Consider the following 17,100-nt stretch of genomic DNA (forward strand, 5'->3'; position numbering starts at 1 on the left):
TGAGCTCCTCTGGGACCTTGGCCCACCCAACTCCTCCAACACTGGAGACACTTTCTTGGCTAGCAGCCAGCCCTGTCTATATTGCACTATTTCTTGGAAAACTGTCAAAGTCCACAGGCCCCAGGTGGGCAGTGACTGGACTCAGGTGTGCTCTGAGACTTTTGCTGAGTAGCTGCAGGCTCAGCACTGGCACCAAACCAGAATTTACATTAACCTGGTGAATATAACTCTTCCCACTCTAGTGACTCCCTGAGACCTTGCCTCTCCCAACTTGTAAAACCACATGAGGTTTTATTGGTGGCTGAAACTTAAGGGAGCTGGCAGGTGGCAGCAGGCCTTGGGGTGTCCTGGCTTTTTGCATAGCTCCCCCACGCCTGGTATTGGTGGCAGCCATCCTCAGTTCACAGCATGGTCTCTCCCACACGCCTCCAGGTTTAGCAAGGCAGCAAAAAAACCATTTTGTAGCTCCCCAGATGGTCACAGGTACTCCCTAGATGGTCACAAGCAGTCTAGTGACCTTGGCCTGCACTAGAGCCCCTCCCAAGAAGCCCTAGAATCAACATACTTGGAGGTCGGCTTCAGACCAAAGCAGAGCACCACCAAGTTACCCCACAAGCAGCACACACAAAGAGCAATCTGACAGGAACCAGATCCTGCTGGCACAAATCCTACTCAGTGGGGTCAGCCTCCTGCAGAGCAGCTCATAAGCTGTGGATGGGGCCAAACCCCACAGCCAGTTAGCCTGAGGGCCAACCCCACCCACTGATGTGCCAATAGCAATCAAGGATCAACTATAACAGGAGGGCACACACAACCCATACAAGGGACACTCGTGGAGCACAAGAAGCAGGTGACCAAGAAGACTGTGCCACTGGGCCCCACAGGGTGCCTACTACATAAGGCCACCCAACCAAGACTGGGAGAGATAGCAGATCTACCTAATACATAGACACAAACACAGAAAGATAGACAAAATGAGGAAACAAAGAAATATGTCCCAAATCAAGCAGAAGAAAAACTCCAGAAAAAGAATTAAATGAAATAGAGGCAAGCACCTACCAGATAGAGAGTTCAAAGCAATGGTTATTAGGATGCTCAGGAAACTTAGTGAGAACTTTAACAGAGTGATGGCAAGCATACAAAAGGACATAGAAACCATAAAAAAAAAATAAGTCAAAAGTGAAGAATATAATAACTGAAATGAAGGATGCACTTGAAGGAAACACCAGTAGACTAGATGAAACAGAGGATCAAACTAGCAATTTGGAAGATAAGGTAGCAGAAAATACCCAGTTCGAATGGCAAAATAATAATAATAATAATAATAATCCAAAAAAATAGGGATAGTTTAAGAGACTTCTGGGAAAACATCAAGTGTAACAACATTTGCATCATAGGGTTACCAGAAGGAGAAGAGAGAAAGCAAGGGATTGAGAACCTATCTGAGGAAAGAATGACTGAAAACGTTCCTAACCCAGTGAAGGAAATAAACATACAAGCCCAGGAAGTGCAGGGTCCCAAACAAGATGGACCTAAACAGGCCCACACCTGCACACATTATAATTGAAATGGCAAAGGTTAAAGACAAAGAGAGAATCCTAAAAGCACCAAGAGAAAGGCAACTAGTTACTTACAAGGGAGTTCCCATAAGGTTGTCAGCTGATTTCTCAACAGAAACTTTGCAACCAGAAGGGATTGGCAGAAAATATTCAATGTGATGAAAAGTAAGGACCTACAACCAAGGGTACTCTACTTAGCAAGGCTATCATTTAAAACAGGACAGATAAAGAGCTTCCCAGACAAGAAAAGCTAAAAAAGTTCATCACCACAAAACCAGTATTACAAGAAATGTTAGAGGGACTTCTTTAAGACAAAAAAAAAAAAAAGAAGAAAAAAAAGAAAAGAAAAGAAAAAATCAAAATTATGAATAATAAAGTGGAAATAGCTACATAGCAACAATTACTTTCGATGTAAATGGATTAAATGCTCCAATCAAAAGACATAAGAGGGCTGAATGGATAAGAAAACAAAATTCTTACATATGCTGCCTACAAGACAGATCAGAAGACACACACAGATGGAAAGTAAAAGAATAGAAAAAGATATTTCATGAAAATGGAAATTTTAAAAAAATCTGGGGTAGGGCCAGCTGAGTGGCTCAGTTCATTAAGAGCCAACTCAAGAGTGTGAGCTCTGAGCAACAGGGTCGCCGGTTCGATTCGTGGCCCAAGCTGAGCTGCTGCTGAGCTGCCAACAGGTGGCAGGATAGCTCAGCTAAAAACAAAAACAAAAAAACCTGGGGTCGGGCTGGCCAAGTGGCTAATTGATTAAGAATTGGCTTTAGAGCACAAGCTCTGAGCAGCAGGGCCACCGGTTCGGATCCCACGTGGGCCAGTGATGCTGCGCCCTCTACGGCTAAGATGGCAAACAACAGATCGACCTGGAGCTGGGCTGCCATGAGTTGCTGGTGATGGTGTAGGCTGCAGTGGGCTGCCGTGAGCTACCGTGAGTGGCCGGCAGCCAGCGTGAGCAGCTGGCAGCCGGTGTGAGCTGCCGTGAGCTGCTGTGAGCGGCCATCCAATGGCCGGCGACTGATCTGCCTCAGCTGGGAAGAGTGCAATGATCACAGTACTAACATGGGCCAGTGAAGCGACATCCTCCACAACTAGACTGAAGAACAAAGGACAGCAACTTGTCTGTTCCCCTTCCCTGATTCCCCAATAAAATCTTAAAAAAAAAATTTTTTTTTTGAAATCTGAGGTAGCAATACTTATATCAGAAAAAACAAACTTTAAAGCAAAGGCTATAACAAGAGACAAAGAAGGACCCAATAATCCCATCTGAGTATTTATCTGAAGAAGCCCAACAAGGCTACTTCGAGAAGATGTGGCCATCCATACATGTATGTTCATTGTAGCATTGTTTACAACCGCCAAGAAGTGGAGGCAGCCTGGGTGCCTGTCAATGGATAAATGGATAAAGAGGAGATGGTACATAGTATATACAATGGAATATTGCTCGGCTGTGGAAGAGGATGGGTTCTTGCCATCTGTGATGGCATGGATGGACTTGGAGGGTATTTTGCTGAGTGGAGTATATCAGCCAGAGAAAGACAGATCCAATGTGATTTTGCTTATATGTGGAATATAAAGAACAAAATAAACGAACAAAACAGAAACAAACACATTGACACAGAAAACATTTTGATGGTTGCCAGATGGGATGGGGTTTGGGAGTGTGGGTGGAGAAAGGTGAAGGGATTAAGAGTACAAATTGGTTGTTACAAAGTAGTCATGGGGAAGTAGGATATAGCATAAGGAATATAATCAATAATATTGTAATAACTATGTATGATGTCAGATGGGTACTAGATTTGTTGGGGTGATAGATGGGAGGGAGTTGGGGGCAGGGTGAAAAAGGTGAAGGGATTCAGAAGTACAAATTTGTAGTTACAAAACAGTCAATGGAATGTAAAGTAAAACATAGGGAATATAGTCAACGATATGGTAATAATTATGTATAGTGCCAGGTGGGTACTGGACTAGCCAGGGGGGTCACTTCTTAAATTATATAAATGTCTAACCACTATGCTATACATCTGAAATTAATATAAAATAATACTAAATATCAAGTGTAATTGAAAAATTAAAAAAGGTGGGGGAAAGGTAAAGGGCAATAAAAGGTCTAAATTTCCAGGTATAAAACAAATAAGTCATGGGGATGTAATGTACAGCATGGGGAATATAGTCAATAATGCTGTGATAGCATCATATGGTGTCAGATGGTTGCTTGACTTATCATGGTGATCACTCCTTTAGGTATATAAATGTTGAATAACTATGGTGAACCCCTGAAACTAATATAATATTGTATGTTCACTGTATTTTTAATAAAAATCTTTTAAAAACAGAATTATCAACATCTATTATGCTCTCCTATTGATTTGCATATAGCAATACAGAATTATCTGGTAAACTTGCTATGCAGATGTGTTCAGAGCTTACAAAATAGATAAACTCTTCAAAATAAAATTTTTAGTTTTGGGTACTTAAATTTGTCATGCTAGAAATCAATCATGTCTCATATATTAAAGTAGCAATTAAATATTATTAGGCTTTTCAAAAGGCAAGAACCACATGTTTTGGTCCATTCTGCATAATTTTCATTCTGATTTATTAGAAGTTCACAGCATCCAGGGCATTGTACTGTGGCATATTGTTGGAGGAACAAAAGGAGCATTTAGAGATGGTCTCTGCCCTCCTGGAATTTACACAGTGATGGGAGAGGCACACAGTCATGCACACTCTAATCCCTCCAGCAATAATTGTTGACTTTTTATTTGTAATCAGAGAAGTTTGGCAATGGAAAGCTGCGAGTTGTTTTTTTTCCTGGGTTTACGAGAACTGAGCTGAACTGGAAAATGTTATTTGCTTTAATGAAACAATTTACTCTTATGCAACATTAAATTGTGTCAATCAAGCAAATAAAGGAAGAAAGCCTTATTTATAAAATTGCCTGCTTCTGATTTCACTTCATTGCTTCTCGGCTCCAAGAGAGGGAAAAAAAATGAAGATTTTGTGGCTGAGTATTTTTCTATTTTTCTATAGTACCACAGCCTGGGCAAAAGATAAGCATTATTACATTGGAATTATTGAAACAACTTGGAACTATGCCCCTGACAATGGGGAAAAGAAACTTATTTCAGTTGACACGTAAGTCACTATTTTTATTGTTTGTAGACCAAATTTATAAATTATCAATTTAAAAATAAAGCCAATAACACGAAATACTTTTTTAACTTTTTAGATACAGGAACTGCAAAATGTGGACTTGAAACCCAAGATATTTTAATAAATCTTCTCTAAATTCTTGGGTATTTTTTTTTTTGAGAGGCTGCCCTGCTCCTATCCCCTTGGTCCTAGGGAACTGTGTGGACTTTTTATTACCTCCTCTGGTTGTTATTGCATCTCCTATCAGGGTCCAGTCCTTTGGTGTGTTTGTTTATGCAGACATTCCTTAGTTTAAATATTGACTGTATAAAATGTTATGTTTATTATATACCATTTGTTGATTATTAGTGGTAAGGATAAAAACATTTTAATCCTTTAAAACATCACTTACAGAAATCAAATACAATTTTAACAAATATGCCTGTGTCTAATACTTGTTGAATGACTCTGGACAATTAATTGAGTTCGTCTCTCTCAGCCTCAGCATTCTAATCTGTAAAATGAAGATAGTGAGAATACCTAATAAGGTTGTTTGAAGAGTGGGTACTTGTAAAGCTTTTATTACAGTGCTTGGCACATGATACGTGTGCAAAAAAATATGATCTATTTATTATGATGCCCCCCCCCTCGAAACTCTATGAAACTTTAATGTTTTCATGTTTCAGTTGAAAGCCCCCTTATTTCAAGCAACGGTCACCATACAGAAATACAAGAATATAGTTCTCCCTGAAGTTTTTTTGTAATGGAAGATTACCTATACTAAGGTCCTCACTTTTAATAATGTTAATAAACATTTACCACCAAATGGAAATATAACATTCAAAGGCAATATTCATGACATTTTAAAATGCATCTTAATGGTGATAAAGCACAAATGAGCCCAATGGCCATCAGCTGCTAAGACTGTGTCTTTAAAAATAGCTAAACAAGTGGGCTCCATAGCTCAGTGGTTACAGCACTGGTCTTGTAAAAATAGCTAAACAAGTATGCCAAATTTTATAACTGTTGACTGTGGGTATATACTATTCTTATTAATTTTATGTATGTTTGAAATTTTTCACAGTAAAAAAATGAATGCATAGATGATAGTAGTATATAATTTTAAGTTATTAATTTAGTAGTATACAGGAAGGAAAGTTTCTGACCTAAAAATAACTGATGTAAATAAAACCAATACATCTTGCAATTATTTTTTTTAAACGTGGTTTTGAAGTAGTATTGTCTTCTTAGCAGTATGACATATTTTCATGGCTTCACCAAAAGAATTATTTTGTACAAATTCAGAATTTTCCCTGGTTAAATGTAATGTAAATTAGATGTGGCTTTTACAGGGAAACCAGATACATTAAAAAAAGGACTGTCCTATTCCATGCTGCCACCCACCATCTTTCTGCCATTATTCATGATCAAAAATTAAATCAGGTCTATTGGGCATAACCTAAGTGCAAGACATTGCCCTGAGCATGCTTCGATAAAGAAGTCTCTAATTCCAGAAATTAGAGAATAGAAGAGAGAGGGAAATTGTTAAGATTTTTTTTTTTGGGGGGGGGATGGGTGAGAAAAGAATTCCTTTGTTTTTAAATACTCTTGGGTCCTATCTGTGCTAGGGAGGTTATGCTGCATCAGTTTGATAATGTTCTGTGGTTTCAACAACAGCCTAGAGTCATGCAAACTCTAGATGGCACTGCTTACTCTGTGATTTTTTTTTTTTAATTCACCTGAACAGTGAATGTTGACTAGAGCTTCAGCAATTTTGCCAATACTGTGCTAAACTTTTTGTATGGATAAGGTTAATAACAACTTTAGGCTCCCTTCTTTGTCTCTGATTATCAGCATGTCCAGCTGTCTTAGTCAGTTTGGGCTGCTGTAACAAAAATGCCACAGACTGGATAGCTTATCAACAGCAGGAATTTATCTCTCACAGTTCTGGAGGCTGGGAAGTCCAGGATCAAGGTACCAGCATGGTCATGTTCTTTTGAGAGCTCTCTTCCTGGCTCATAGCCTTTTCACTGTGTCTTCACATGGTGACAGAGACTAAGAATCCCCCTGGAGCCTCTTTAATAAGGTACTTATCCTACTCATGAAGGCTCCATCCTTATAACCTAAGCACCTCCTAATGGCCCCATCTCCTGCTACCATATCATTAGAGGTTAGAATTTCAACACCTGAATTTGGGGGAAGACATAAATATTCAGAGCATAGTACAAACCCAGTCAGCAAAGGATGATGGGATATCACCAGATATCCCTGGCACTCCTTGTGTGAAAGGAGTGGAGACAAGTAGGTTGAGAAACAAGAGTGAAAGAGTGCAAGATGGGCGTTAGGCAGAGAATTAGGTTTAAGCTGATGTTGGCCTTGAAGATGTAGGACAATGAAGAGGAAAGGATGTGTTGAGATGACAGGAACTCTATCTGTTACCTTCACTGCTGGGTCACTAGTACCTTGAACATAAAAGACACTAAATTAATATTTGTGAATAAATGAAAAATAAGTAAGTAAAAGATATATAGGGAGCTAGAAGAAATTATAGGCTGTGTTGTAAAAACTTTCACTTGTTTCTAATGTGGACAGATTCCATTGTGGAATAAATCAGACAAAAGAATGAAATAGAAAAAATTAGTTTACAGAGTGATACAGAGGATTAGTGAAACTGAAAACATTAGCAGATATTAAGAGAGAAATGTATGGATGTTTTTACTAGGAAAACAGTTTACCTCTCTTGTATTAAAAGCAATAATACTTATTTCTAATGGGATGAGGTGGAAAGTAATTTTATTATATTCAGTAGCGCCATTTACTAAGGTGAGTGCCTTATCTGCCCCTTCAACAAATTAATAAAGACTTTATAAAATATACTTTTCTGCTCCTAAATTGTTTATATTTAAATAATAATAAGAGACATACATATAAAAACAATTAATAAACACAACAGTGTGTCCTGGGCCTATAGTAGGCATTAATTAAATATTTGTTTTGTTTATTACCTATATAATGGCAACAAATAACAATACTCCTGACTCCTGTTATCTTCAGGTTAATATTTTTTACTGGTGATTGATTTTATATCTATAGATGATAGATAGATAAAAAATTCTTCAAGTACAAGAATAGCCATCGCAAAACCCTTTTGCACTGACTTTGTAGGCCCTCACTCAGGCTTGGTGACTCTTAATTTAACATACAGTTTCTACAAACTTTGTTACCTAGTTTTTCAGCCCATCATAGTTTTGAGAAATAAACCAGAAATGGTATAGTGAAGATGTCATTATAAGCAGAACCAATGATGAAGAAGAAATAGCAGCTCAAATTCTGACCAAAACAAATAGAGAACAAACTAAGAACATTTCACCCTATGGTAGAATGATTAGTATTATAATTATGATATTGAGTGAAAAGAATACCTAAAGTATTCAACAAATTTTAACAGTTACTATTATTATCAGAAAAAAGGTTGTAATTTTTTTCAGTAAACAAACAGGAAAAGAAACAAAATATTTTTAAGTAAAACATTTTCACTGAAGGCATTCATTTTACCTCTTCAAAAATGACCTTACACTTTTTTTATGACTCTTAAAGAGGTACAGCTATTAGCTAAAATAATCTGGAAAAGTCAGTTATAATGACTCATACTCCAAGGTTGCCAAATAAAAAATAGCAAGCAATAATAGCTAGTTGACACAAACACTTCATTCAGGATGAGCCTGTGCAAAGGAGCTAATTAAACAGCTATAACATTTCACACTTTTCAAGCTCTACAATTTATTATCACAGTTACTATTTTCCCTGAGAATGAATACAAAAGAAGGTTGACAACTAGATACTGTATTCATGTTGTGTTAGTGAGGCCAGGTTGGTTAGGACCTATAATCCTTGCTTGTGCTATGAACACCAAGGTTGAGTCTCTGTCTACCAGTGAATTTTTTACTTTTTTCCTTGTGATTCCAATGTGTAGCAGGCAGAAGTTTTTAAATGGCCCTCAAAGATGTCCTACCCTAAATCTCCAGAATATGATGGATGATGAGAATCACTCCCATGATTTATTTACGTTCTAGTCAATGGCACAGCTGACTGTAAAAAAGGCAGATGATCTGGGTGGGCCTAATCTAAAGCAGAAAATTCTCTAGTAGAAGGGGAAGTCAGAGAGATTCAAAGAGATTTGAGGGGAATTCAACAAACTGTTGCTAACTTGAGGATGGAAGGGGGCTCTTGAAAATAAATGCAAGTTTCTTTATGGAATGGAGAGAGGTCCTTGACTGACATCCAGCAAGGAAACTGGGATCTATATCCTACGAACACAATTAAATGAATTTTGCTAACTACACAGATGAACCTGGAAGTGGATTTTTCCACATAGCCTCCAGACAAGCTTGTAGCCCAGCCAACATCTTGTGATGACCTGAGCAGAGAACCCAGTCATGCCATGCCAGGCTTCTGACCCAAAGAACTATGAAATAATAAGTGGATGTTGTTTTAAGCTGCTATGTGATAATTGGTTATGCAGCAATAAAAAATTAATATACTATGTCTCAATTAATGAAGCTAAGGACCCAGAAACTTTTCTTATTTATTACCCACATTTTAGTGACCATGGTTAAACATAAACCGAATGCATTCTGAATTTATGGGAGGGAATAGCATTATTAGTATCTTACTAAGGCAGTAAAAAAACATTTTTTATATTCCCCTACCATTAGAACTACTTCTGTGTCTGAATCTACTAGAAATTATAGGAGTCAGCTATAAGATTATAGAAACTGGGTACTAAGAAGGAGAGATGTGATTACTGAGAGGGAATATATCTATTTTAATGAGCAGAAAAGAACATGTTACAATTGTCAACAGGAAGAACTACAATTAATGTGAATTATTTATTTGGTTCAAAGAACAACTATAATAGATTCTTTTTACAGAATATCTGACTAGCAAACTTCCTGTAAGCTTCCAGTAATTGACCCTTTGTCCCCAAGCTGTACTTTTGAAATTAAATAGACATCCCCTAATGACCCTTTGATGTTCCTTTGGAAACAGAACTTAAGCAAATAGTCTTTCCCCAGAGTATCACATGATTTGAATATTTCTCAATTTGGTTAAGACTTAATTTTGTTTCATTAAAAAAGACAAGATGAGAAATATATTTTGCATGTTGCTATGTATATAAAGAAATTGCACATGTTAAAAACCTTAAATATACTATAACTTGAGATCAACTATTTTAAAGGTAATTTTCACTCCTCCCCAACCCCCAAAATCATTGTGTACAAAAACTAAATCTCAAAGCTTAGGTAATGCTCCTCCTATTTCAGGAAGTGATCAATACAGGAGAATTTCTATACAATGAAAGCATTTCGACAAAGCCCACTGCTATTGAAATGGGATGTGATGTAGTCCTAAGTGCTTTAGAGTCACATTCAGAAAATATAATTGCTCACTGCATTTAAACGAAGCCGTAAGAATTTGGAGCTATTTTTAAACTTTGGCTTTCTGTAAGATATGTATCAAAGGGTCATGGTAGAACACAGATTAGAATATCAATGTATGTATCATTGGGACCAGTCTCCTAGCAACAGGAGTGTGTACAGACACTGGAGAAAACTTACCCTGGGGCTTGGATGGGCCTTGTGAGGTTGGGTGCTCCAGGTTCTCCTGAGGGGGCTTCCATCTTTGCCCTGTAAGCTTTGCGGCTGCAGCTCTGTGCCTGACTGAAACTGTACTCTTGCTGCCCTTCTCTCAGTGTGGGCTGGATGTATCTGCTTTTTCTCTCAATGGTCTTCAGTGCCTCAGAATTGTGCTGTTGTGAAAACACCTACTGTATTTCCCCATGTAAAAGATGCATCCTTTTTAGAAAAATTTGGGGTCTAAAAACTGGGTGCGTCTTATACAGTGGTTGTACTTTTTTTTTACTTGCATTTCATGCAAATGATGAGAGTTGTATGAATTTTATGATGAATAAAACTTGAGTTCAATAAATTTATGTAATACATTTTTTTTTAAATTTCAGGTCCCAAAATTAAGGTGTGTCTTGTACATGGGGAAATACAGTATTTATTAAGACTACTCCCATCCATACCAATGCTGCAGTTTGGGGGGAAGAATTCACACCCGTCCTACTGTTTTTCCACGCATTTTGATGTCCTTGAAGTCTCTCTGAGCCTTCCTGAATTTGTTTTTCTGTTTTGTTGTAACAAAATGTAAACTGCAACAAATGATCAGAAAATGAAAATGGATAGGGGAAATGAAGACATAAACATGAATTCACCACCCCACACTGGGTGCAAAAGATGTCACTTCTTTATTTTTCTAACTCCCTGCCTAGGTTTTCCTCCCATCAGAATGGGAAAGGTGACCCCATCTCATTCATTTTTAAGTGAACAATTTGAGAATCCTGGAGTTTACACAGTTCAGGAAAACTGGATGTTTGGTATATGGTAACGACTCAGAGATGCTGATTGATGAAGCCCTCTGGTCAATCCAGAGACGATGGCTCCGTTATTTCATCACCTGTTCCCACTGCCAAGGCTCTGCCAGCAGGACCACTGCCAAGGGGCCACGCTCCTCTGCTCTAGCACTCAGGCTGAGTCTAATGCCCCCATGTAAACACACCAGCAGAGGCATGACCACTACCAGGTCTGGTTTGAATACAGACCAGACCTTTCTGTCTCCTGGTCTCAAGGAATCCCACTGCCTCTTGGACTGGACAGCTTTCTTCTCCTTCCGCTTTGAGCCTTCCCAATTCAGGCTACCCATGAGCCCAGAGCAGCATCAGAGCACGCTGGAGGAGGGTGGGGGTTCTTAGTAACTGCAGATGCCCAGAATCCGAATCAGTGGGGCTGGGCCCCAAGAACTTTCATTATATCAAGGTCCTGAGTAGATTCCTACGCACATTAAAACTTGAGAAAATATAGTCTAGAGTCCTGAATTTTATAAAAGCTGAGTCTTTAAACTCTGCAGTGACAAAATTCCAGAGCTCCCAGACAAGTCCTACTCTTGTCTTGAAAGGAAGGGAAATCATCTCTCACTCTTTCCAGTGATCTTACGGCTGGGGAAACAAGACGATGTTTACTCTTTCATCAGGTAATTTGGGCCTCACAGGGGTTGAGTGGAAAATGGTACAGCATCAAATGTCACTGAGGCGAAAGTAGGCAAAACACACACACACACACACACACACACACACACACACACACACACACACACACACACACATCATCAGCCAGAGTGTTAGCAGTTTTTATTCCAGTGAAGGAGACCACAGTTGCTTGTGGAGGGGCTTGCCAAGGTCCAGGCTATGAGTGGATCCTCCTAAACTGCGAGATGGTAGTGCCCACAGATCCCACTGAGCTATCTGGGCACACTAACTTAAGAATCAGTTCCAATCGTTGAATACCAAGCTCACTTTCTTTCTTTTTATTTCCTGGCTTCTATATACTTTGCTGATATTTTTTTAGAAAACTTTTAAGCAACCTTTAATCATCTACTAATCAGAATATAAACATTCAACATTCAAGTATTCTAGGTAGCAAGGGATTAAAAAAACACAAGGGTAATTTGAACCCAAAGGTAATTTAAAACCCACACACAATTGCACGCATCAATTCCAATCTTGATTTGGTGCTACTAATAGAAATAAAAATGATAGAATTAATTTTGCATCATTAGTTTTACTTTATTTAGGAATATGAGTATATATATATGTGTATATATATATATGTGTATATATATGTGTGTGTATAGATAGATAGATAGATAGATAGATAGATAGATAAATGTCTCAAAATTCCAGATTGATTACATATAAACTCAAACTTTCCCAGTAGCTAAAAAAAGGTACATCATAAGTGAGAAATGTCCTTATTTTAATATTTCACTTTAATTTCATATTCTATTCCATAATGACTCCATGTTTTAATATGAAAATCTTATAGAAAATACTCTGGTAAGATGCACCATATTTTCACGACACCTTTACAGATGGTTCTCAGGCACATACTTGATGTGAGACACATCACATCATCAAAATAACAAGGCTAAGTGACAGCTCTCCTCTTCGTTTCTTGGAGGCATCCCTACAACAATGGGCAAATATTTAATGTGATATGTTCATTCGTTTCTCTTTAATCTAACGTTACCCCCAGGAATGATGGCTTCTGATAGAGTTGTTTTCTTTTCCTTTGCAGGGAACACTCCAATATCTATCTTCAAAGTAGCCCCAACAGAATTGGAAGATCATATAAGAAGGCCCTTTATCTTCAGTACACAGATGAGACTTTTAGAACAACTATAGCAAAACCTGACTGGCTGGGGCTTTTAGGACCTATTATCAAAGCAGAAACTGGAGATAAACTTTTTATACATTTAAAAAACTTTGCCTCTAGGCCCTACACTTTTCATGCACATGGGATAACTTACCTCAAGGAACATGAAGGTAAGCTCAGCTCATACTCTATCTGGAATTTTCTCTTACTTTTCAGTAGGAATACTTTTTAACTTCTAAGATTATAGACTCCACTGCCGGGTAAGACCTGTAACTGTGTTGTTTAGCTCTAAACTATTTTATTAATAAGTATTTTGGTTCATCACAATACTGTTGTGTTTCTCTTGGTGCTGCTTGTTTGTGTGAAGTGTGAATGTGATAGGATTTCTGGGTGGACACATGTAATGAGAGGCCGTGAGAGCTGGGCCAGCGCCCAACTTTTTTCCAGCCAAACAGTCAGAATAAGAAAAATAAGCAATGTACATGAAGGTCTAGAAAAGGCAAAAATCCAGAAGGAAGAAACAGGACTCAAGATGGGGATTGTCTATTGTCTTATCTTTGAAGTTCCTACATGTAAACATATTGTGGCCATTGTTACCTCCCATTCTAACTTTGGATAAACTGTCCCAGCTAAGGCAGCCTGGGTAGTCTCATATTATCAGCCAAATGGTACACGTGGCTGGATGACCCCAGGTCACATCTGAGACAAAGTCCTACATTTGAATGTAGGACTTGGAAACCTCAATGATGGTCAGGGAAGAACAAAGATTAGTTTTGGTAACTGTTATCTAACTCTTAGTATTTGATGATGATAATGATGGTGAAAAGTGTTGGTGCTTTGTTGTGGTTAAGAATGAGGGATTCAAAATTAATAGACCAAGGTACAAGGTTCAAGTGCAACCTTGCCTTTTACTGACTGAATGACCTTAGGCAAGTTACTTAAATCCTCTGTGTTTTGGTTTCTTCACCTATAAAACAAGGACAATGACAGTATATAGTACTATTTCAATAAATGTCAACAACTATCATAAGCAAAAATGCTGAGGTCATTATACAGTTTATTGAAATTATAAGGATCAACTCTGAAAATTAAGATAAAATTAGTTTGATTGATTACTAGTCTTCTCTTTTAAAGAGTTATTGTTTTAGAAGGTGACTGTTTTAACCACGTATTTTTTGCTTCTTTTTTCTGAACCCAACAAGTACATTCATAGCATAGAGGTTGACTACCATCTTATTTTTCTTTTTTAATCTCATGGTACATTCGGGTATTAATCATTTTTAAAGTATGATCATTATACTGTGGTTATGTAAAAGAAAAAAAGGTTCTTGTCTTTTAGTGATACATACTAGAGTATTTAAGAATGAAATTATATGATGTCTGGGATTTGCTTTAAAATAATTAGATGGTGATGGAATAAGAGTTGGGAATATAGACGAAACAAGGTTGGTCTTGAGTTGGTCATTGTAAAAGCTGGGTTGATGGATACATGGGGGTTCATCATATTATTCTCTCAACTTTTGCATAGGTTTAGAAATTTACAAAATTTAAAAACTTCAATGGTTACTTCACAGGTAAAAATCTGATATTATATAAAATATTTCAAATTATAGGAAAGGTAGCCATTTGTTCATACTTCTATACCATGACCCCAGGGCACAGTGGTTCTTTAAATTACAAACCAAAAGTCACCATGCTCCTGAGATATCTATTACTGCTCCCTGAAGACTCAGTCAAGTATGAAAAATAATGACAAAATTTTCTGTGATGCTTCCAGACCCTTTAGCCATTAGTCTCTCATTCCTCTGTGTTCAAGGAGGACATCACTGTGTCCCCAAGGGGGCACATACTAGATGTTGAAAAAAAATGTTTGCTGAATAAATTCATAAACATCTATTCTCTCATTTAAGTTCAAAAACATTCAACTTGCAATTTCATTGCATGTTGTTTCCTAGGAGCTATCTACCCTGATAACACTACAGATTTTCATAAAGCAGATGACAAAGTGTATCCAGGTGAGCAATATACATACATAATGCAAGCCACCCAAGAACAAAGTCCTGGTGAGCAAGATGGCAATTGTGTGACCAGGATTTACCACTCCCACATTGATGCTCCAAAAGATATTGCTTCAGGACTCATTGGACCTTTAATAGTCTGTAAAAAAGGTATGTTATCTCATTATTGCTCACAATATATGACCAAAAGAAAAGCGACAAGGCAGTTTGTCCTTTTTTAAATATAAGTCAAGCCTTCTGTGTTGTGACTGAGTAGGTAAGGTAGAGAGGCAGTGAGTCTAAAAAAAAAGGGAGGGGAGAGCAGGGCAGGATAAGGAGAAGAAGCGATAAATGGAATAACCATTCATACACATTGTTAAGCTGCAAGAAACATGCTGTCCTTGGGGACAGGTTTGCTGTGGCTCACTTTACAGGAGTGTTGAAGAGATAGATGACTTTACCAAATGTGACTCCCTCGTGGCACTCAATGGTGATATAGCTCTGGTTATCTGTTTTGTGTTGGTAAATATAATATAATGTCTATTTCTAGCATCATGAACAAGCAACATAGCTTGAGAGCTTGAAATTTAATTCTTCCTTAAACAATCATTAGTTCCCTGCAAAGATCTGTTGTCTCAGCTGGTGGCTATATGCATCAGAAGACATATACACAACTATGAATTCCAACCTTCTCATTTGCCCAAAAGCATTTAATAGTTTTGTGGTCAGTGAACATTCAAATATATGAGTGTCTGCCAAGCCCAGAATACTGAACATAAAACTCCCTAAGCTTTACCATGTCTGTAAAACAGGATGGACTAGTCCAGATTTATAAGGAAAATAAATACTAAAATGTCTTAAAACAGTAAATCGTATGTTAAAATTTATGCTAAAGATTAAAATAGTAATTTTCACTTCAGGTTCCCTGGAGGAAGAAAAAGAAAAAAATATTGACAAAGAATTTGTGGTGATGTTTTCTGTGGTGGACGAAAATTTCAGCTGGTACCTAGATGACAACATTAAAACCTACTGCTCTCAACCAGAGAAAGTTGACCAAGATGACGAAGACTTCCAGGAGAGTAACAGGATGTATTGTAAGATTACTGAAGATATGTTTCTCTTATTTTTCTTGATCCATTCATTCTTCTAGGTTTATTCCCTCACATAAGTGATTTCTAATCTGTGGTTCTCATAACAAAGCAAATTTATATTCTGCAAAACAGGTCAAATCAAAACTCTAAGCCAGGTTAAGTAAGATTCACCAAATTGTTCCCAAATTGATAATGATAAAACATCAGCAATTATGGTTTAATGCATATGTATATTTCTATATTTACTTACCCTTCAAACTCATTCTAAAAATTATTCGAGGCAGCCTAAAACTATTAAACTAAATGCTTAGAATTATGCTTATATATTAAAGTATCGAACTATATTTAGGGAAATAGTTCTCAAAAGTATTTCTTTTATTATCCATATACATTGTCCTTCTGCACTCTTTTCTTCTAGAAATGCTTTCTTTACTTTGTAGGCTCCTTCTTAATTCTCAGAGATCAAGTAATGAGCTTAGTAAGATTTTCTATCATTTGAAATTTGAGTAAGAAATCAAATCCTTTAGCATCAACTAGACCAATAAATACAGATTTTTGTTTTTCTTGTGTTTAACTTCTTCAAAATAACCTTTACTAAGAAACTAAGAGCACAAAAATTATTGTACTACCAAAGCAGACAACTAAATTTATTAAGAAAGTACAGATTTTTGTTTCCAACTTTTGCATAGTTTGGCTGGAAGATCCTCTTTCCATACTTTAATTCTGCCTCTGTTATCTGTCAACAAAAATAGATGTTAGGAAAAATACTCAAAATCCTAGTGTGGACAGGTCTGGTTTGGTGCCCCAGTTGCATCTGGTGCTTTCATGGTGCTTCCCAGAACCAATTTCCACCTTATCTCTAGGACCACCCAGTTTGAACAGTGATGCTAAGTTTCTTCAAAGTATCTCAGGCCATTTGCTTTTTTTTAGATTTTTTTTATTGGGGAATTGGGGGATGGGAACAGTGCTGGGGAATTGGGGGAAGGGGAACAGACAAGTTGCTATCCTTTTGTTCTTCAGTCTAGTTGTG

At 37.5% G+C, this 17,100-nt stretch overlaps 1 protein-coding gene across 5 annotated transcripts in view; it reads left to right on the forward strand.

The window, feature by feature from the left end:
• Positions 1-4,352: 4,352 nt before the first annotated feature.
• LOC109375356 (ceruloplasmin) overlaps positions 4,353-17,100 on the forward strand; it is a 63,413-nt gene continuing 50,665 nt past the window's right edge. For all 5 annotated transcript variants that reach the window (XM_019630710.1, XM_019630712.1, XM_019630714.1 and 2 more), the window contains exons 1-4: positions 4,353-4,712; positions 12,905-13,152; positions 14,938-15,150; positions 15,900-16,073. In XM_019630710.1, the coding sequence (XP_019486255.1) occupies positions 4,567-4,712; positions 12,905-13,152; positions 14,938-15,150; positions 15,900-16,073 (781 nt within the window). In that variant the 5' untranslated portion in view covers positions 4,353-4,566. The remainder of the gene's footprint in view (positions 4,713-12,904; positions 13,153-14,937; positions 15,151-15,899; positions 16,074-17,100) is intronic.

This window comes from Hipposideros armiger, unplaced genomic scaffold (genome assembly GCF_001890085.2).
Source record: "Hipposideros armiger isolate ML-2016 unplaced genomic scaffold, ASM189008v1 scaffold_936, whole genome shotgun sequence".
NCBI classification, from domain to species: domain Eukaryota; kingdom Metazoa; phylum Chordata; class Mammalia; order Chiroptera; family Hipposideridae; genus Hipposideros; species Hipposideros armiger.